A 21,034-nucleotide genomic window follows, 5' to 3' on the forward strand; every position below is an offset into this window, starting at 1 on the left:
TGGGGTCGCACAGAGTCGGACACGACTGAAGTGACTTAGCAGCAGCAGCAGCAGTGACTCTCTGGTCGTCTGACCCAGCCAGTTCCACACCGATCACTGTCTCTAAGGGTAATAATATGTAGGCATTGTTCATAAGGCACCCAGCCTAGAATCCCAATGTTATTAGGCTGATTATCCTTAGTGTGATTTAATTGTTCCCAACACTGAGGAGCTTTTAAACTTAAATGACCAAAGCCTGTTGTTAACTGTCTACGCCCATCTCATAATGTGGGGGATTTCCTTTTAATAGACAAGAGGTCACAGTTATTGATTGAGATTTGGCTTGTTGTTTTGATTGAGCCTTATGAGCTGAAAAGAGACTTTAAATCTATGACCAGGGTGAGAGCAGGTATTATCAATTGGCTGGGCAAGAGGATCCCATCTATGAGGTTGGTGCAAGTATAACTGCAGTTTTGCATTGTTGAACTTTGCCATTTGATCTTGGAAATACATTCTTAAGTAAATATGGTTATGCTATATTAATAGCAATCATGAGTCGCCTGGATAGGATTAAACTTTCTTCTGAAATAAATTTTCTAAGGGCTGTCAAATCAGAGCTTTGGAGGGGGGATATCCACCATGTAACCCAGAAGTACTAGAGGTAATTGACCACAAACCCAACAATTTGGATTGATTTATAAAATTAGCATAGAATCACGTCCATGATATGAAAACATTGGATTCATATACAAAGGTCCAAGAGGTCATGGAAAATTGTAAATGACCATAGGACTCAGGTCCAGCATCTGGGGTAAGCTGTCTACTTCTGATGTCGTCTTCTTCTTGTCCTGGTGTGAGTGTAGTTCCTCCTTTTTTTGAGGGTCCTTTTACGGTGAGTTTGAAGTCAGCATTCCTCTCTATAGACCAGTCCAGTGTAGGAGCCCTTTTTAGTGGGAAATATGGGTCCAAGAGTCAATTCCCTTTCATTTCGCTGCATATGAGCTAGTTAAGAGCATCTGACAGGGGGGCCTTTCCATCTGGGTTGTAGTGAGTCCTTTAAATGATGTGTCTTCCAATATACCCCGATGGCTCAGATGGGAAAGAATCTGCCTGCGGTGCAGGAGACCTGGGTCTGATCCCTGGGTCGGGAAGATCCCTTGGAGAAGGGAATGGCTACCCACTCCAGTATTCTTACCTGGAAGAACCATGGGCTGAGGAGCCAGGGACCCCGTGGATTGTAGCCCACCATGGTGAGCACATACACCACCCCCCCCACAACCCCCAGGTGAAATAACTTGGGTCCTAGAGGTGGTATCCTGGGTTCCTGGGGATGCTCCCTTCTCCCATGTGGCTGATCCATCTCCAGTCACCCCATCTTTGTCCATCCACCTCTAACCCTTCAGACTCTGGTCGCATCACAGAGAGGCAGAGCCAGATGGGCCCAGCTGGGTCAGCAGAGGCCAGGGATTCTTGGAAGGCTCAGAACATTCCCTTCCTGGGAGGGAGCAGAGGGTGTGAGCTACTGCAAGGGACCACAGGCAAGTGCCTAATACCCCCATGCCTTCCCAGGCGGGAGAGAGCCCTGGGAGGGCAGCACACGTCATCTAGCCCTGAGGGCCGGTGAGCCCTGGACCCGGAGTGCCTCTGGACCTGTCTCTATTCCCACCTCACTGCTCCAGGGTTCACCTGCAGCAGGAACGAGAGGTCTCTGTGGTTGGGAAGATCACGGGATGAAAAGACGGGACAGGGACCCAGGCTTAGCTGCCTTGAGGATTCATTTGCGAAGGAGCCTGAGGGCTGCACCTCCAGTGTGGGGATGGAGCAGGCCAGGGGCCAGGGCGGTGGGGTTCCAGGCCGGCTCTGCCTCCATTGCTCTTGGCCCCAGATCACCGGGGATGGAGGGAGCTGGTCCCAGTGAGTGCTGTCCGCACTATGTCCCCAGAGACCTGGGGCCTGTGGCCGATAGCAAGGTCAGTGGGCAGGTCCCTGGTCCCTCTCCCCATATTAAAAAAAACAAGAACTCAGGATCCTCAGCCACTACGGGAGGTCCTAGAACCAAAAGAGACTTCCCCAAATTTGTCTGCACTCCCTGAGGAGGTGGATGGGCTCGAGGGGCCGCTGCTGGTACCAAGGCTCAGGTTCCTCGTAGAGTTCAGGGGAAGGAGGGAAGTCCTCTCTGGGGCTCCTCGCTGGTCTCCATAACTGTCGACTAAAAAAGATGCTCACTGTGAATGTTGTGAGTTAAGTTTTATTTGGGGTAAAATGAGGACGACAGCCTGGAGACAGCGCCTCTGATAACTCTTGGAAACTGCTCCAGAGAGGTCGGGCGGACGGACAGTGTATATGTGATTCTGGCAAAGGGGGAGTACATGCCATCAAGCACGTATTTTTTTTTTTTTTTCTGGTAGAGTTTCTTCTGTTCTTGTGGTGCTTCTGCTAGTCACGAGATACAGTAACTAGCAGACAGATTTTAGTGCTTTTCTGGATATGAGCAAACAACAGGATATGAGGGAAAACCAGCTCCTGAAAATATCTGACCATCATCCGAAGACCTTCCGTGTCAGTTTCCTGGTATACAGAGTGCCTCATTCCTAACCTCCACCCTAGGCTCCTTGGTGGGGGTTGGGGAGGGTGTCAGAGGTCAGCCGCTGCAGCTTCACGTGACTTCACCATTGTAGAGGTACAATAGATGGCAAGCACCCATGGCAAGTGCCCCTTTGTGGTTGACGGGTTACACTCTCTCTCTCTCCCCTGGTATTCATTCCGGGTGGTTTGGGAACCTGACTTCTCTGAAGGAGTCCATCTCCAGACGCGCTAGTAAAGGGTGAGCCTAGACGTTTTTTTTAAAAGGGGGTGCTGTACCTTTAAATTCTGAAAGTGAACTTGGCTCAGGAAGGCCAGTAGTCAAGGTCCAGCCCCTAGAAGAGAGAAGAGCGGCAGACTCTGCGTCCTCGGCTGGGGCAGGCTCCTGGCAGCATGGCAGGGAAGCTGGGGGTCCTCCTGCTGGCCCTCGTGCTCAGCCTGGCACAGCCAGCCTCGGCCCGCCGGAAACTCCTGGTGTTTCTGCTGGACGGCTTCCGAGCAGACTACATCAGCGATGAGGCCCTGGAGTCCTTGCCTGGGTTCAAAGAGATTGTGAGCAGAGGGGTCAAAGTGGATTACTTGACCCCGGACTTTCCCACTCTCTCTTATCCCAATTACTACAGCCTCATGACCGGTGAGTACCCTGTCCTCTGGGTGCGGAGGGCGGGCTGGAGTCCATCAGGAACAGTGAGCTCCTGCCATTAGAATCGTATTTAAAGGTTCAGTCTGCCTTCATCTTTGGGGACCCCAGGGATAGGCAAGAAGTGTGTGTTCTCAGCTGAGGTTCCTTTTTTTGTGAGTGCATGAATCTGTTATTTTCCTAAAGTTATTCCCTAGGACCTATTTTGGCTTCGCAGCGTGGAGAACAGAGGACTCTACTATTAGATGATGGTTAAAGTGGTTATTTGTTTTGCAAATTAAAAATTCTAGCCAACTCTGTATTTTCTAAGTTGAAATTTAAAAAGCCAACAGGTCTTCGTTTGGATAAAATTCCTTCTGTCCCTTTTACTCTGCAGTCATCTGTCATCCTGGAACTGTTTTGGCTTGTTGGGCTATGAAAGTTACACGTGGGATTCCTGCATGACTTGGATGCAGGGTGTATTACTTAGCAACACTACTTGCTCCTTCTTTTGCCTTTTTGGGCCAGGTAAAATGACATGGAGAAGAAAAAATTGACGCATAGTTCAGATTCCTGTTTTTAACTTCTAGCATCTGTTAAGAAAACAAAACCCAAATCCCCAGCTCACCCAAACTGGGCCAATGTTTGGGAAAGCTGACTTTTGCCTAAAGATGACCTTCACCTGGGATTGCAGGCACGCCGAATGTGATTCCATGAACTTGATCCTCTATCTGTGTCATACAATGTACATCCTGATGGCATAGTGGGATTCCTAGCTTCCAGTTTGTTTACCAGTTAACCATTGTAAGGGCCAGCAAGAGGCACTCAGAAAGAATTTAGTGAACTGTCCAAGGACACTGGTAAGAATGCATTGTTATTGATGATGCTTATGTAGGATTTAGCTCTGTGCTCTGAGCATAGGGAAAAACTCCATGAATTATGTTAACAGGAAGGGAATGAGAACTTTGGTATCTCATTATGGATCTTCACAGAACAGCAAAGCCCCAGGATTCTGGAAAGACAAATTGCTGTCTGACTTCATACATGGAAACCGAATGCATGTGTGCATAAAAATGCTATAAAATGAAGCAGGGGAGAGAGTTTGGGAATTAGAAATAAGGGCATGGAGAGGAAAGAAAATCCAGACTGCACACAGCAAGGAAATTATTTGCCCATTTTAAAACGTCTCCCTCCAACAGACAAATGATCAGCATCTCTAAGATCTTCTGGTCCTCACTTGGCACGGCTCTCCCCTTGCAGGGAAGGAAGCCGCTTGCTGGCTGCCGGGCCACACATAGATGCTATTGTGTGTCCAAGCCTGGCTTCCACTCCGTCCGTCCGGGGTTTTCACACCCGCAGACCACCCCCCACACCAGTTGTCTTTCAGAGCCTTGCCGGGAGACTCAATTCACAAACTGCCACGTGAACTTTTCTCAGTCTCAGTAAAAGATGAACAAAATCCAATCTGAGCAAGCCAGACTCCAGGGAGCAAAAAGGGACCATTACATTCTCCGTGGAGAAGCCAAGCCAGTGACACGACCCTTTGTTCGTCAGAGCCCCCGTTCCTGATATCCCCACAAGGACTAATTGGCACAAAGTCTTAGTCACGCAGACACTTTCTTGTCAGGCTGTGGGTGTAGTCTAGTCTCTGGTCTAGTCGTGACAGAAGGGCTCTTTTCATGGGGGGACAGTGCAGATCCCAGGAATGTTTGACAGAGATCTTCTTTACTTTCAAACTTGCAGGCCTCAGAGTTGCAGCACTGGGGCTCAGTTGTTGCCGCTCCCGGGCTCCAGAGCACAGGGTCAGCAGTTGTGGCACATGGGTTCAGTTGCCCCACGGCACGTGGGATCTTCCCGGACCAGGGATTGAACCTGTGTCTCCTGCATTGGCAGGCAGATTCTTTACCACTGAGCCACCAAGGAAGCCCCCGCCTCGTTTTTTACTTTATGGAAGCAATATTATGTATAGGCTGTGTCCCGCAACATATGTTCATGTGCAGATGTCCTTGGGTGTGGCTTGTCTTTTACACACTGAGTGGACGTAAGGCTTGGAGCAGGACTATGGGCTGGGCAGTGCCGGCCGTGAGGCTGCTGTCATGTCCACTGCCCTGGAACTGACTCAGGGTGAAATCTAGACTATTTCCCTCAATGTCTGTGCTTATTTTTCCACCTGATATTGAAAAATTCCTCTTTTTTAATATATATAAGGAAGGATATATCTGTTGGGAAGTGCACTTAGGGTTTGAGCGTTTGAGCATTTCATGAACCAACAAAAGAATCACGCTAGATCCCTTCTGTACCGAAATACACACTGTCTTAAGGGTCCTCAGAATTCCTAAGACGGACTATGATCTCACTTTCTTACATGAATTATTGCCCATGAGACATAAAGCCCTCGGTGTTCTCTTTGCATAATGAGGAATGATGGGTTACTGGAATGAACTTGGCCTTGAAGCTGGGAGAGAAGCTGCTTGAAGCTGTGGTAGGAGTCCTCGCAGGGTCGGGAAGACTTCAGGCACAAGTCATCACAGTGCCCTGAACCTTGGTTTCCTTAGTTCCTGGGTCCTGATCAGGCCAGAATCTCAGCTGCTGCCAGCAGCAGGCATGAAATGAGAAGGTTAGGACTGGCACCTCTTGGGAGGCCTGTGTGTGCTGCGTGTGTCGTGTGCTCTGTCATTTCTGCCTATTTGCGATCCCATGGACTGTAGCCCTCCAGGCTCCTCTGTCCATGGGATTCTCCAGGCAAGAATATTGGAGTAGGTTGCCATTTCCTCCCCGAGGGGATCTTCCTGACCCAGGGATCGAACCTGAGTCTCTTGCATCTCCTGCATTGGCAGGAGGACTCTTTACCACTAGCACCACCGGGGAAGCCCAAAATGTATTTGCAGCAGGACAAATATGGCTTCCCTGGTGGCTCAGCAGTGGAACTGGCCAGCCAGCGCAGGAGATAGAAGAGACTCAGGCTCAATCCCTGGGTTGGGAAGATCCCCTGGGGGAGGAAATGGCAACCTACTCCAGGATTATTGCCTGGAGAATCCCATGGACACAGGACCCTGGTGGGCTACAGGTGGGCCACATAGGGTCACAAGGAGTCAGACACAACTGACTGAACTACCAAATAAAGTGCTGGGAGACTGCGTGCTTCCCTCCAGACACCTGAGGGCATCAGTGGCAGGGCTGAGATCGGAGGGCAGGCTTCAGAGGCCCAGATGTCACACAGGAACCAGCACGGCGCTGACTCCAGTCCTGGCATGTCCCGAAGGTGGTGCGTGTGACCCGGGATCCACAGACAGAGGTCTCCTTATGACCAGGAGGCAGCCGGAGCCTGGACAAAGGCACTTGATTAATCATCTACTGGAATCAAGGCAAAACCAAGAAATTTAACTACTTAGAATTAATATCTGTGCTGGTACAGTTCTGACCGCCCTCCTAGAAATGCCACCTGAAGCGAATTCCTCCCAGACTGCAAGGCCCCACATTCTGGAGTGAGGGATTATGGGATAAGGTAAGCTTTCCCTTGCTTTCAAGAAAATAGCTGATTTAAATTAAAACCAGCTGTCACTTGGGCCAAAGGAAATCAATGCAGATAGTACTTGAGAAATCAAGTTTTGAAAAAAGCCCACATCCTCAACCTTCTGCAGAATTCAAGGTTTCACCTGGGGGGTCTCTGCGAGCCTCCAGCACAAGCAGCGTGGGCTTGGCCTCCAGGATCCCTGGCCTCCCCTCCCCTGGATCTATTTTACACATGCTAGTGTATACATTGGGCTTTCCAAGAGGCACATTGGTAAAGAATCTGCCTGCCAATGCAGGAGACGCAGGAGATGCACGTTCAATCTCTGTGTTGGGAAGACCCCCTGGAGAAGGAAATGGCACCCCACTCCAGTATTCTTGCCTGGAGAATCCCATAGACAGAGGAGCCTGGCGGGCTACAGTTCGTGGGGTCAAAAGGAGTTGGACATGACTGAGCACGCATGCAATTGCATATGTGTCAATGCTTCCTCCCCCTCTGTGTCCACATGTCCCTTCTCTGAATCTGTGCTTCTATTCCTGCCCTGCAAATAGGTAAATCTGTACCATTTTTCTGGCTTCCATATATATTCATGTGTGTTAATACAGGATATGTGATTTTCTCTTTCTGACTTACTTCACTTTGTGTGACAGACTCTAGGTCCATTCGCATCACTACAGTCTCGTTCATTTTTGTGGCTGAGTATATATTGCATTGTATATATGTATCCATTCTTCTATTGATGGATGTTGATGCTTTCATGTCCTGGTTACAACATTAGTTACAATAGTAACTAGTGCTGCAACGATGTACCTTGAGCATCTATTCTTTACAATGGGCTGTAAGTGAAAAGTTGAATTTGAGGCATGCCCTTGGAGCAGAACTTGCTGAGTATGAGTGAATATGGAAGAGCTAAGAAGAAGAGAACCTGAGTCAATTCCAAGGCTACAAGAAATTCAGAAGTCTCGGGCTCCTATGAGCAGAGATGGGAAAGCTTGGATAGCTGTTTATTTGATGAAGTCAGTTTTCATCAGACTAGATTTCAGGTTGAATTAGGATATTCACCTGGACTTGGCCCTTGAGGGGATCAAAGACAGTAGGGTGAAGGAGGGTTCCAAAAACGTGTAGAAAAATGATAGGAGTCCAAGCAAGAAATTGGTCCTGTGGGTCCCAGTGGACCCCCGTACATGGACTTGTCTTTCTACTTGCCCCGCAGCTGGTAGAGGATATTTCTCACAGACACACAGTTAAATCTGTCTTCTCAACTGCATGAACTTTTGTCTGAATTTTGTCACTTACTTCCCGGAGACACCTAATGACATCCTTTCACGTTTCCACTTAAAACTAAGTATGTGTAGTGGATGCTGAGGAGTGGGTGTGCGAGGTGTCTGGGTGGCCGAATTGGTTAGGAGCACTCAGAGGCTCAAACCTGGAGGAAAAAAGCACATTCCCAGAATTTACAAAAGTAATCTCTCTTGGCGCGTCATTATTTCAGTTCCCACCACCAGACCTGTCTACACTGAAGTGCCACTTTTCGAAAAGCCTGTTTCTCTTGGCGTCCACGGTGAGGCCAGGGCGCTCTTGTTACAGGGGTTCGTCTGGCTTCAAGAAACACATTCCCAGCAGGAGGGGCTGGCGAGGTTGGTGGCAGAGCTTGAAGGCGTGCTGAAAGCCTTTGATTCTGAGCTCAGCAAACCCTCCTTCAGGAGGTTCCCCACATGGAACCAGGCGGTCTCCACCCGAGGTGGGTCTCCGGTCTCACTCTCCTCTCCCCGCTGCTGACCGATGGGACCGCAGGCTGCTGCCTAGGCTGCTCCGTTAAGACTGCTTTGCCACAGACAGGTTAAAGAACACTTCAAATGGATTCAGAGGGAGCCTGAGTCAGCAGGTCAACGTTTATTTCAGAGACCCTTTCGACAACACCTACTCGGGTTTCAGAGTCCCCATCCCTGAATAAGGCCATTGTGTCCATGGTCTCCCAGGCGGGGACCCCGGGGCAGGTCTGGGGCTCTTCTGGGTCCTGTGTCGGATCTGGTGCTTGATCGTGACCTCCTCCTGTCTTTGGCCCTTTCCCTACGAGGAGAAGGGGCTTAAGAGCTGGGTCACGGAGTCATGCAGGGAACACGCACCTGGATGAGAGGTGCCCAGGCTGAAATCGCAGACAGGCTTGTGTGAGGGGCTCTGCCCATCCTTCCCGCCCTGAGGAAGTGATTCCCCCTGGGTGCCTGCCTGTAAGAAGGGGCGCTCCTGCAGTGCCAGGACAAGTGGGACCTAGAGCAGAGCGTCCCAGCCAAAAGGACAGCCTCCCTCAGATACAGGGGGCTGGAAGCTGAGCCATCGCTTCTGGTCCTTCCTGCCTCTTCATCCGTGCTTGCCACTTGGCTGGCGCCCTTCAGCACTCCACTCTGTCCTGGTGAGGCTTCCCTACTGGACGGCTTTTGCTTCCTCCCTCAGCCTCTTGAACATCTGCCGAGATGTGTAAGTTGAAGTAGAGATGGGATCCAAAGAAGCCTTCTGTGTAGATTTCATCAAGATCTGGTCAAGGGGGAGGTGGAAGCCTCTAGAAGGTTGTGTGTGGTGGGGGTGGAGATGGGGGTGTTTGGGGCTCAGCTCAGTTCTCTTCCCCACTTCCCTGGGTCTGGATGATCCTAGGAGGATGGCTGCTCTTCTTCACGAGCCTCAAATAACCTCCCTGAGTTCTGATGGAACAGATAAGAAGGAAAATCATGTTCCAGAGAGTTCACTCTCAGACTGTGTCAACAGCTGCTGAAAGCTAAAATAGTCCAATGAAAACAAAAATGCCTTTTTTATTTATCCGATTCTCAACCACCTGTTGGACTTTTGAACCCACCAGCCAGCTGCGTGGTGAATCACGCCTCGGGAGATTCCATCAGTGGACACAGACTGGTTCCTACCCTTCAAATGCAGGGATCACTGGGGTTTGGTCAGCCAGTCATGAAACCCTTTTGGGGATGGAACTCTGGAGAGTGACCTCTTTACCTCCCCATTTTGGTTGAAGGCCTCTCCCAGAATGTCCTGTCCTTCCCTTGGCTGATATCACTTCTTACTTCTGGAAGGGCTCTACTCCCATCCTCCCTGCAACCCCCCGGCCTCAACCCCAGCCCGGCCACAGCTGCCCTCCAACCCATCTTTCTCTTTCAGGCCAAAGTAAGATGCCCCCACCCCCCATACATCCTTAACCCACAGATGGTCACATTTCAGAGCTGGGTAGTGCTTTGAGAGCCCATTTTCATTCATTTGCTGACTCCTGGACCACCTACTGTCTGAACCACAGTGTACTAATTACTATTGAATCTGGTAATTATTACAGCAACATGTAACTTTGACATAAATTCATAATGTATGTTCGTGTAGGATCACTCCTTATGCAGGCTATGCGAACGTTTTCCAGGTGAGACTGCTCTTCCAAAGGGACGTGTCCTCTGTCTTGGATGAACTTATAAGGAAGCTGAACAACTCAGTGTGTGTGGAGTCACAGGCCAGGACAGAACAGGCACAGGGGTTGTGGGGACCACTTCTGAGGAGGTTTGCTGAGGTGATGGTATTTGAGTAAAGCCTGAAGGACGTGGGAAAGTGAAAGTGTTAGTCGCTCAGTCGTGTCTAACTCTCTGCAACCCCATGGACTGTAGCCCACCAGGCTCCTCTGTCCATGGGATTTTACAGGCAAGAATACTGGAGTGGCTTGCCATTCTCTTCTCCAGGGGATCTTCCCAACCCAAGGATCAAACTCAGGTCTCCCACATTGCAGGCAGACTCTTTATCACCTGAGCCACCAGGATTTGAGGGAGGAGTTGAAACCTGGAGAAAAGGCTGGGTGGGGGGTGACTGGCATCACTCAAGCCAAGGGGCAGAGGCGGGAATGATGGAGCATTTGGAGAGCAGAGCTAGGCTTTGAGACAATTGCTCTGATATTTCTGAGCTGTGTGGATTTGGACAAGGCTGTCCAAGACCAAGGGGAGAGTTAAAGAGCCTGGGAGTCAAGTCTCCGGAGTGGACCTAGGGTCAGGGGTCTGATAGGGAACTGGCAAGACTAATTGAATGTGGAGGATCAGAGAGAAAAACAATTTCAGGATTAGATAAGAATTTGACAGAATTAGGGGAAAATGAATAAGTCCATCTGTATGTAAAGTGGATCCAAGTTCACAAACTTGAGTATATTGGTTCAGTCAGTTCAGTCGCTTAGTTATATTCGACTCCTTGCAACCCCAGGGACTGCAGCACGCCAGGCCTCCCTGTCCATCACCAACTCCTGGAGTTTACTCAAACTCATGTCCATTTAGTGTATTATAAATTGTGCATTTCTTGATTTTCTTTAAAAAAAAATAATCGAAATCTCTGGGTAAACTTGAAAGCATTCTAAGTCAAATAAGCCATAGACAAAAAGAGATGTATTGTTTGATTCCACTTACCTGTGGTACCCAGAATCGTCATATTCACAGAGATAGTGAGTAGAAGGTGGTTATCAGGGGTTGGGGGAATAAGGAGTTAATGTTGAATGAGGCAGAGTTTCAGTTTGGGATAATAAAAAGTTCTGGAGATGGGTGGTGCTGACGGCTGCACACTCAGGGTGAATGTTCTTCATAAAACTGAACTGTACACTTAAAAGTGGTTCAAGTGGTAAGTTCTATATTATGTATATTTTACTGCAATAAAAAAAAAATAAATCTCAATCTGACTCTGACCTCCCTCCCACTGGGCTCAGTGGGGATTCAGTTTCAATCTCTACTGGGTGGGTGGTGGTGTGACCTCTTTTCCTCCTCTGTGACTTTGCAAAGGTCCTGGACCACATACCCAGTCCTAAGGCATTAGGACTTCAGCCCTGGTCATTAGTCTCCTGAGAGTTTTATACTTTTAGTTCTTACATCTAGGCTCACGATACATGTGGAGCTAATTTTTGTGTGTGGCGTGAGATAACTGTTCTGGCACCGTTTGTTGAAATAATAATTTCTTTCCTGCTGAATTTTCTTGACATTTTTTGTAGAAAATCAACTCACCGCGAATGTTAGAGTTTATTCCTGGGCTCTCAGTTTAACTCCCTATGTTCGTCCTGATACTAGGACCACGCTGTCATGATCTCTGTAGCTTTGTGGTAAGTTGTGAAGTTGGGGTGTGTATGTTTTTCCACTTAGTACTTCTTCTTGAAGATTGTTTTGGCTATCTTGAATCACTGGTATTTCCAAATGAGTTTTAGTATGAGCTTTTCAATTTCTGGGGAAAAAAAACAAAACTCTAGCTAGGATTTTGTTAGGCGTTGTGTTGAACCTATCCAACAATTTAGGGCATATTACGAATGTAACAGTATTAAATTTTCTGATCACAAACATGGGATGTCCATTCAGTTTCCAAAGTCTTCCCACAGCGCTCTATAATTTTCAGGGCACAAGTCTTTCCCTTCTTTTTAAATAATTTCTAGGCATTTTATTTTTTATTTTATTATGAATGGAATTATTTTCTTAATTTCACTTTTGCAGTGTATGAAAACAGTGGATTTCTGGGTGTTGGTCTTGTATCTCACTACCTTGCTGAATTTGTTTATTAGATCTAATTGAATTTTGTGGATTCCTCAGGATTTTCTGCATCGCAAGGATCGACAAGATCCTATTTCCTGCAAATAAAAACAGTTATTTCTTCCTTTCTAATCTTGATACCTTCAAATGGTCTTTATAATCACCTTGGAAGCTATGTAAGGGCAAATTCGCAAATGAGAGAACTCAAGTCTGGGTGGAGGGGTAAGCAGTTAGTATGAGGTTACCTAGCCAGGAAATGGGTAAATCAGGACCAGCACAGAGGACCTCTGCACCCCCCATCTGTCCCTCGGCATCTTCGTCACGCTGCCTCTGGTTGCTGGAGTCAGAATCTTTGATGACAATGGAGGCCTATGTCTCTGCAGCACGACTGTTGTCCTCCTTTGTAACAAGCAGCCAGATTCAGTCAAGAGGGAACAGAATGTACATTTCCCAAACGCCTACTGGATTTCTACATGTGTGTGTCTACAGCACTTAGTGCTAGGTGCTTTCAAATTGAATTTCAGGCCATCCTCAGACAACCCTGGAAGGCAGGCATGGTTACCCTGGTTTTCTATCTGAGGAAACTGAGGCTAAGCGATATGAAATTGCTTACTCAAGCTCACAGAGCCCCAGGCTGGCAGAACCTGGGAGTACGGCATCCTGCGTTCGTGTTGGGACCTCCCGCTTTCAAGGAAGTGGCTCTCAGCGCAGCGCTGTCCTGCGGCCATCCAAGCGTCTGCCCCTCAGCCAGAGACCTTGTAGCTGCATTTGTTATGCACACGACACACGCCTGCACACACACACTCCACAATGCGTGTGTCCCTGCCCTTCCAGGCTTCTTCCAGACCAAGAACCTCAGGGACAACTCTGTTTTTAAACCCTCCTTTGTGTGTCTCAATGGACAATACGAACAATAAGCGCTTCTGGGGTTGAGTATAAAAGAGAGGATTCAACCTCAGACACTTAGCTACTTATCTCAGACGGCCACGGCTGAACAGTTGTACGGCATGGCTTAAACAGGCCTCTTTTGACAAGCCACATCTGGGACACTGACCCAGGCCGTCTCAGTGACCGCGGAGCAGGTGTTTGTTCGTACACTTGGTTCTGGGGCCTGGGAGGGCCTGGTGGTCCCAGTGAGGGCCGGGCCCTCCCCGTCAAGTGTCTCATGGACCCTGACACTTGGTAGGAACTCAGTAAGCATCGCTTTGTGTTTGTTTTAGAGTTTCTTAGGACTTCCCTGGTGGCTCAGATGGTAAAGAATCTGCCTGCAATGCTGGAGACCTGGGTTTGATCCCTGGGCTGGGAAGATCCCCTGGAGAAGGGAATGGCACCCCACTCCAGTACTCTTGCCTGGAGAATTCCATGGACAGAGGAGCCTGGTGGGCTGCAGTCCATGGGGTCACAAAGAGACAGACACAATTGAACAACGAGCATTTTCACTAAAGTTACCTGTAAACTGCTTTATCCTCAATACTCAGCCCATTTCCTTTTAAATTCTCTTTGCCATCACACCCCCTCTTCTTACAGAAAGGCAGCCCCCCGGCTAGGCCATCATGGGGGAGCTTTGTAGTTTCACAGCGGATGAAAAGTCCAAATGGACATTGCAAACACTGCTTAAAACACAGCTCGACAGCCTACTTCTCCCCAGCCCCAGTCCACACCAGTTTAGAATAGGTTTCCGAAACACAAAACAGAAGTGTGTATAATTAAGTATTTTGCTGCTGCTGCTGCTGCTAAGTCGCTTCAGTCGTGTCCGACTCTGTGCGACCCCATAGACAGCAGCCCACCAGGCTCCCCCGTCCCTGGGATTCTCCAGGCAAGAGCACTGGAGTGGGTTGCCATTTCCTTCTCCAATGCATGAAAGTGAAAAGTGAAAGTGAAGTTGCTCACTCTGTCAAATATTTTAAGAAGTGAGTAGATAGCCAATTGGAAATTCCTTATGGTTTAACCTTTTCGCTAAATTCCAAACCGGGGAGGACTGCAGCGCTCTGGTGGCTTAAAACAACTTCTGTCTTCTTCCCAAGAGATTTTAGGTTTGGGAGTTTAAGTCATTTATAACCAGGAGTCTGGAAAAGTTTTCAGAAATAGCAGTTCCCTCGGGTGAAGGGTGTGAGGTAGAAGGTATCCTTTTTACCCGGCTTCCACCTCAGGTGGTTTTGTGGTCAGCAGAATACGAATTTCTTAGTAACGTGAAATAAAAAGGCAGTGCTTCTGCCAAAACAAGATTGCCTTGTGTTTGACTTTGCCATGTCTTCTAGTCTTTCCGGTCAAGGCCATATGTAACCGCCTGTCCCCTCACATGAGTCCCCGTTCTCTCCGTGTTTGGGCGCCCACCCTGGTGCTGACCACCCTGGGCATGGCCCGGTCACTTCCTCTCTGTCTTTGGTGACGTCTTTGTGAGAAGGGTGATAGATTAGAAGCAAGAGGTGTTAGTTCTAGTCTGGCTTTGGTGGCTTCAAAACCCTGTGGCTTCAAAGTCTTTCTGGGTTCAAATTTCTTTCCTGAAAAAAAAATGAGGGGTTGAGGGCTCCAAGTGTTAGTCGCTCAGTTGTGTCCGACTCTTTGCGACCCCATGGACTGTAGCCTGCCAGGCTCCTCTGTCCATGGGATTCTCCAGGCAAGAATACTGGAGTGGGTTGCCATGTCCTTCTCCAGGGGCTCTTCCCGACCCAGGGATCGAACCCAGGTCTCCTGCATTACAGGCAGAGTCTTTACCAACTGAGCTATAGAGAAGCTCCCCTGAGCTTGAGGGCTCCAAGAAGTAGGTTTAAATGCTGTGACAGGTCCTCTGTCTTATCTATTGTCATGATCGTGTCTCTTTTTTTTTTTAAAACATGAGTTCTTCTTTTTAACATTTTTATTTATTGTTTGTTTGGCTCAACGTTGCATCGAGCAGCATGTGGGATCGCAGTTCCCCAACTAGAGATCAGATCCGTGCCCCCTGCACGGGAAGGGCAGAAGGTTCACCGCTGGACTGCCAGGAGTGTCGTCCCCTGCTGTGACCACTTCTGGTCTGTTTCCCCTGGAACTTTCCAACCTTGATGCATGTCAAAGGGAAGAGAGTGGTGGTGTTGCCCCGTGCGCCCTCTGGACAACCGTCACTACTGAACCCAAAGGGCACTGCAGCTGTGGTTGGCATTTGAAGCCAGACAGCCATACACTTACTTTTCAAAGGATGAATATTGTTTTTACCCCCACGCCTTGCCCTGTTAAGATTCATAGTTATGATTTTTTTTTAAGGACTACCAGAGACCCTGTAAAAATGGTATCATCTTCTTTTTTATAATAATTTTATTTATTTATATTTGGCTGTGCTGGGTCTTCGTTGCTTTTCTCTAGTTGTAGTGAGCAGGGGCTACTCCCTAGATGCGGTGCGCGGGCTGAGTGCAGTGGCTTCCTTGTCGTGAAGCTCGGGCTCTAGGGTGTGCGGATTTCACTAGTTGCAACACGTGGGCTCAGAAGTAGCGACTCCAGGCTGCAGACCGCAGGTTCAGAAGTTGTGGTCCAACAGGCTTAGTTGCTCCGACTTGTGAGATTGACCCTGGTCAGGGATCAAACCCCATTCTCCTGCATTGGCAGGCGGATTCTTCACCACTAAGCCACCACCAGGGTAGCCCCCAGAGTATGATTTTAAAAAGAGGGAAAGTCACCTGGTTTGAGGTAGGATTCAGGAGCGGGGTGAGGGGGGAGGGGGTTAGAAACCTCGGCCAGAAAGTTGTACTTAAAATCACATCCTTCACTACCAATTTCCCGGAGGAACAAAGTTTAATAATTCTTTGGGGAAAAAAAACTAATGGACTCCATGCCCCTCTGTTTCACTGGAGAAATCCCCGCATAGAACCATGGCAAGGAAAGAAGGGCAGCCAGAGAGCAATTCAAGGCCTAATCTTGAGGAACTATTTATTATTAATAGATCGACTTCAGTCCACTCTTCCAGCGCGGGGCCTGCTGGCCGGCCAGGCACATGGAGCTGCTGGGTTCTGAGGCTCTGAAACAGCCGGACAGGCCAAACCTTCTAATAGCAACATCCAGTGTCATCTTTCAGCCTCTCTCTGCGGAATTTATCTTTTGACCATCCCTGCCTCCGACAGACTCTTCATTGGGTTCCAAGTTTCCTCTCTGCTCTCAATCCACCCTTATGCTAAGTTCCACTGACTTCTCTTCTGCTAACCCCTTCACACGGAGCCTCCGGTGAAGACTTGTTCACCGGTCTTTGCTTGTTCTCCAGTCTTTGCTTATTCCCTCTCCCCATTTTGGTGGTCTCACCCTTCATGAGGTCTCACCCCTCATGCACATTTACTGTTGACTCCCATTTGTCACCACGTCTGCCCCAGATCACCACTAATGTACTTTATGTCTTTTTAGTTTTCCCTTTTATGGTTATTTCACATAAACGGAGTCTTTCAATACATGGTCCCTTGGGTCTTGCTTCTTTCACTGAGCATACTATTTTTGAACAACAGACTGGTTCCAAATCAGGAAAGGAGTATGTCAAGACTGTACATTGTCACCCTGCTTATTTAACTTATATGCAGAGTACATCATGTGAAATGCCAGGCTGGATGAAGCACAAGCTAGAATCAAGATTGCTGGGAGAAATATCAATAACTTCAGATATGCAGATGACACCCTTATGGCAGAAAGCGAAGAGGAACTAAAGAGTCTCTTGGTGAAAGTGAAAGAGGACAGTGAAAAAGTTGACTTAAAACTCAACATTCAAAACACTAAGATCATGACATCTCATCCCATCACTTCATGGCAAATAGATGGGGAAACAATGGAAACAGTGAGACTTTATTTTCTTGGGCTTCATAATCACTGCAGATGGTGACTGCAGCCATGAAATTAAAAGACACTTACTCCTTGGAAGAAAAGCTATGACCAACCTAGACAGCATATTAAAAATCAGAGAGATTACTTTGCCAACAAAGGTCCGTCTAGTCAAAGCTATGGTTTTTCCAGTAGTCATGTATGGATGTGAGAGTTGGACTATAAAGAAAACCGAGTACCGAAAAACTGATGCTTTTGAACTGCGGAGCTGGAGAAGACTCTTGAGAGTCCCTTGCACTGCAAGGAGATCCAACCAGTCCATTCTAAAGGAGATCAGTCCTGTATATTCATTGGAAGGACTGATGCTAAAGTTGAAACTCCAATACTTTGGCCACCTGATGCAAAGAGCTGACTCATTGGAAAAGACCCTGATGCTGGGAAAGATTGAGGGGAGGAGAAGGGGACAACAGAGGGTGAGATGATTGGATGGCATCACCAACTCAATGAACATGAGTTTGGATAAACTCCAGGAGTTGGTGATGGACAGGGAAGCCTGGTGTGTTTCAGTCCATGGGGTTGCCAAGAGTCAGACACGACTGAGAGACTGAATTGGACTGAACTGTTTGTGAGGTTCAGTCACCTGGTGGCAGGTGTCCACAGTTTGTTTCTTTTAATTGCCTAGTAATATTCCATCATATGGCTATCCCCCAGGTTTCTATAATGAAAAAGTCTCAAAGCTACAGAAATGCTGAAGTAGTATTATGAGCATCTGTGTGCTGTGCCTCTCTCATTGTTAATATTTGGCACGTTTGCTTTTATGCTCATGTGAGAAATACAGGGTTCTGTTTTATTTTGGCTTTTGTGCCTGCTAAATCAGCTGCAAGTGAATTTCTGGGACTTCCCTGGTGGCCCAGTGTTTAAGACTCTGTGCTTCCCCTGCAGGGGGCGTAGGTTCGATACTTGGTCGGGGAACTAAGATCCCATGTGCCGCATGGTGCAGCCAAAAAAAGAATGTCAATTGTTAACATCATGACACTTTACCTGCCCCCCCCCCCAATAATGCAGCATGTCTAGGATATACTTCCATATGACCACAATTATTTTCAGATTTTTCTCCATTGCCAAAAAAATATCCTTTATAACCTTTTCTGAAATGAAAAATCTAATCATGGTTCAAGCAGTCCACTTTGCTGCCATGCTTCTTTGCTCTCCATCAAGACTGACGTCCCTGCCTTTTTGTTTCCTTTGGACTTCCACCATGTTGACATTCTTGAGAAGACCATGGCCATAGTTTAGATTTGTCTGACTTTTCTTCATGGTTAGATTCATTAAAAGCTTTTTTTTTTTTGGCAAGAAAACTGCATTTTTAAGAATCCAAATTAGGACAAGGGGTCATCCAAGTCAGGACAGCGTGACAAGTATACAAAGGTCTAAGATGTTGGGACTTTTCTAGAAGAGGGTCCACAAAACTCTCCCTCTGCTCACCCCACAGATGTGACATGCCGCATGGCTCTTTGCGGCCCTGGTTGGGTGGTTCTCACAGGCTTTTTTATCTTGAGGTTCACAGGGAGTTTTGTGGTAGATGTTGTCCATGGGATGTTGGTACTGCTATTTTTGTCTTTTGTGTGTGTGTGGGGGGGGGAGTTGGTGACATTCAAAATCTGTGCAAATCAAGAAGATACTTTTGAAAATGAAAAAAGTTGCTGAGAATGAGAAACAACAGCTAGGAATCAGAACTGTCCTGGGAAAATGCTGCCCGTGACCCAGAAATCCTAGTCCTAGGTACAGATAGACTCTGAAGACATGGATTTTCATCATTCTCATTATGGGTTTTTTGAGTATAAATTTTGGTATTACAATGTAACCTTTTTTGGGACTTCCCTGGTGATCCAGGGGTTAAGACTTCGCCTTCAAGTGGGTAGGAGTGGGTAGCAGTTCGATCCTTGGTCGAGGCCAAAAAAACATAAAGCATAAAACAACAGAAACAATATTGTAGCAAATTCAATAATGACTTTAAAAATGGTCCACATCAAAAAAAGTCTTAAAAAATTTTAACCTGCTTTTTAGTATGTTGGGTCCCTTGTCTAAGGATTTCTGTATTTCATCAGTTTGGGAAAGTATCATCCATTATCGGGGAACAACATTACATAGCCATTATGTAACGCTGCCCTTCCTCCTGTCCCCCTGTTCTTCCTTCTGCAGCTCTTAACCGATGTAACGCAGAACTTCCCACTCTATCCTCATCTCTTGCCTTTGTCTTAGTTTCCCACGGCTGCTGTAACAAATTGCCGCACACCAGGTAGCCTAAAACAACAGAAGTGTTTTTCTTTCACAGTTCGAGGGTCCAAAACTCTGAGATCGAGATGTCGGCGCGCTTGGTTCCTTCTAGAGGCTCAGAGGGAGAGCGTTCCATGCCTCTCTCCCAGCTTCCAGTGCTGCCAGAACTCTTCGGTGTCCTTGGCTTGTGGATTCATCACTCTGATCTCTGCCTCCATCGTCACATCGTCTTCTCCTTTTGTGCTACTGTGTGTCCTCTTCTTATAAGGGCACTTGGATAATCTGGGATGATCTCATCTCAAGATCCTTAATTTCACCCGTGGAGAACCTTTTTCTAAGTACAATCACATCCACAAGCTCTGGGGGGATGTATCTTTTAAGGAACCACCGTCCACCCCACCCCAGTCTTTCTTTCATATTTGACCTCTTCCTCTTGAATTTCTTTCCTCTGGGTCATTCAATTATATATTCAGTTTCACTATCTTTTCAGCTGTGTTTATTCTGCGATTTATCTTGCCACCAAATTTTAAATGATTATATTTTTAACATCCAAAGTTCTGTTGGATTCTTTCTTAATCCTGCCGGGTTATTTTTGATAGTCTTTTGTTCCTTGATAATGTTGATTCTCTTTTATTTCTTTAAACATGTCATAAAGCGTATTTCGTATTCTAAATATGATAATCCCAAAACTCTAAAGCCCTTGGTGCTAAATTTGTGGTTTATTGTTTCTGCTGATGTTCACAATGACTGATTAGTTAAGGTAAAATCAACTGCTGCACACTTAACCTCCACAATCTCAGTGGTTTAACACTTTGGGTCTTTCTCTGTTACTGCCGTCATGTCAAGTTGACGGATTGACGTGGGGCCTGTGTGGTCATTCAAGGACACTGACTGACACGGGCTCTGCCGTGTTCAACATGTGGCCTCCAGGATCACCCTGAGCGCCAGCATCCTGCTAGCGGACAAGAGAGCCCCTAGAGGACCCCAAGCGTGGTCTTTGTGGGCCAGGCCTGGAAATGGCATCTACCTCTTCTGCCTTCCTTCCTTTGTCCAAACCACGGGTCATGGCTCCACCTGGATGCAAGGGTGGCTGGAAACTAGAATTGCTGGCTGGTCTGTTGCAACGATTATTCACTATGGAAGGAAGGCAAAGGTCGTTGGCTAAGAGCTACCTGCCTGAGCCATACGATTTGTTTCTCTGTGTCTTAGGTCTTTCTTTCTTTCTTTTAGCTCACAGTTGATTGAACTTAGTCTGTGGGAAATCTGAGGGCTTAAATTGGAACTTTACTTAAGAGAAAATATTCATTTCCTTTGCTAAGAAAGAAGGGACGCTACTGACCTGGGACCACTTGTGAGCTTGGCAATATTTTAAACTCACGTGCATATGTGTGTGTGTGTGTGTGTTACCCAAGATCTAGTTATATTGTATCTTGTAGTCTTATTGTAGAGGGAGAGTCTTTGAGAGCATTCACATCAGTGTTGCTCGCTTGCCTGGCAATGGTGCAAAGCATCTGTGCTCCTAATATTCAAGTTTATTTTGCTGGCTGTGCAACAGCTGGCAATCTAAAATGAAAAGCTGTTCACTTATTCCCACACGCGATATCTGTCTGATAGAATCGCATATTCTCGGTTAGGTCCCATTAGTCTGACACTGGTTTACTACTCAAGTCCGGACCAGGGATCCCTCCTCCTACAGGCTCACGTTTGCTTCAGCGACTAAGGGGGCTGCCCTGAGTATGTGGCCGCCTGGCCCCGCTGGCCTCTCTCTGT

At 47.5% G+C, this 21,034-nt stretch overlaps 1 protein-coding gene across 1 annotated transcript in view; it reads left to right on the plus strand.

The window, feature by feature from the left end:
* The first annotated feature begins 2,555 nt into the window (after positions 1–2,555).
* ENPP6 (ectonucleotide pyrophosphatase/phosphodiesterase 6) overlaps positions 2,556–21,034 on the plus strand; it is an 81,025-nt gene continuing 62,546 nt past the window's right edge. The window contains exon 1 of the mRNA XM_055567434.1: positions 2,556–3,196. Within this exon, the coding sequence (XP_055423409.1) occupies positions 2,956–3,196 (241 nt within the window). The 5' untranslated portion in view covers positions 2,556–2,955. The remainder of the gene's footprint in view (positions 3,197–21,034) is intronic.

This window comes from Bubalus kerabau, chromosome 2 (assembly GCF_029407905.1).
Source record: "Bubalus kerabau isolate K-KA32 ecotype Philippines breed swamp buffalo chromosome 2, PCC_UOA_SB_1v2, whole genome shotgun sequence".
Taxonomy (NCBI): Eukaryota; Metazoa; Chordata; class Mammalia; order Artiodactyla; family Bovidae; genus Bubalus; species Bubalus kerabau.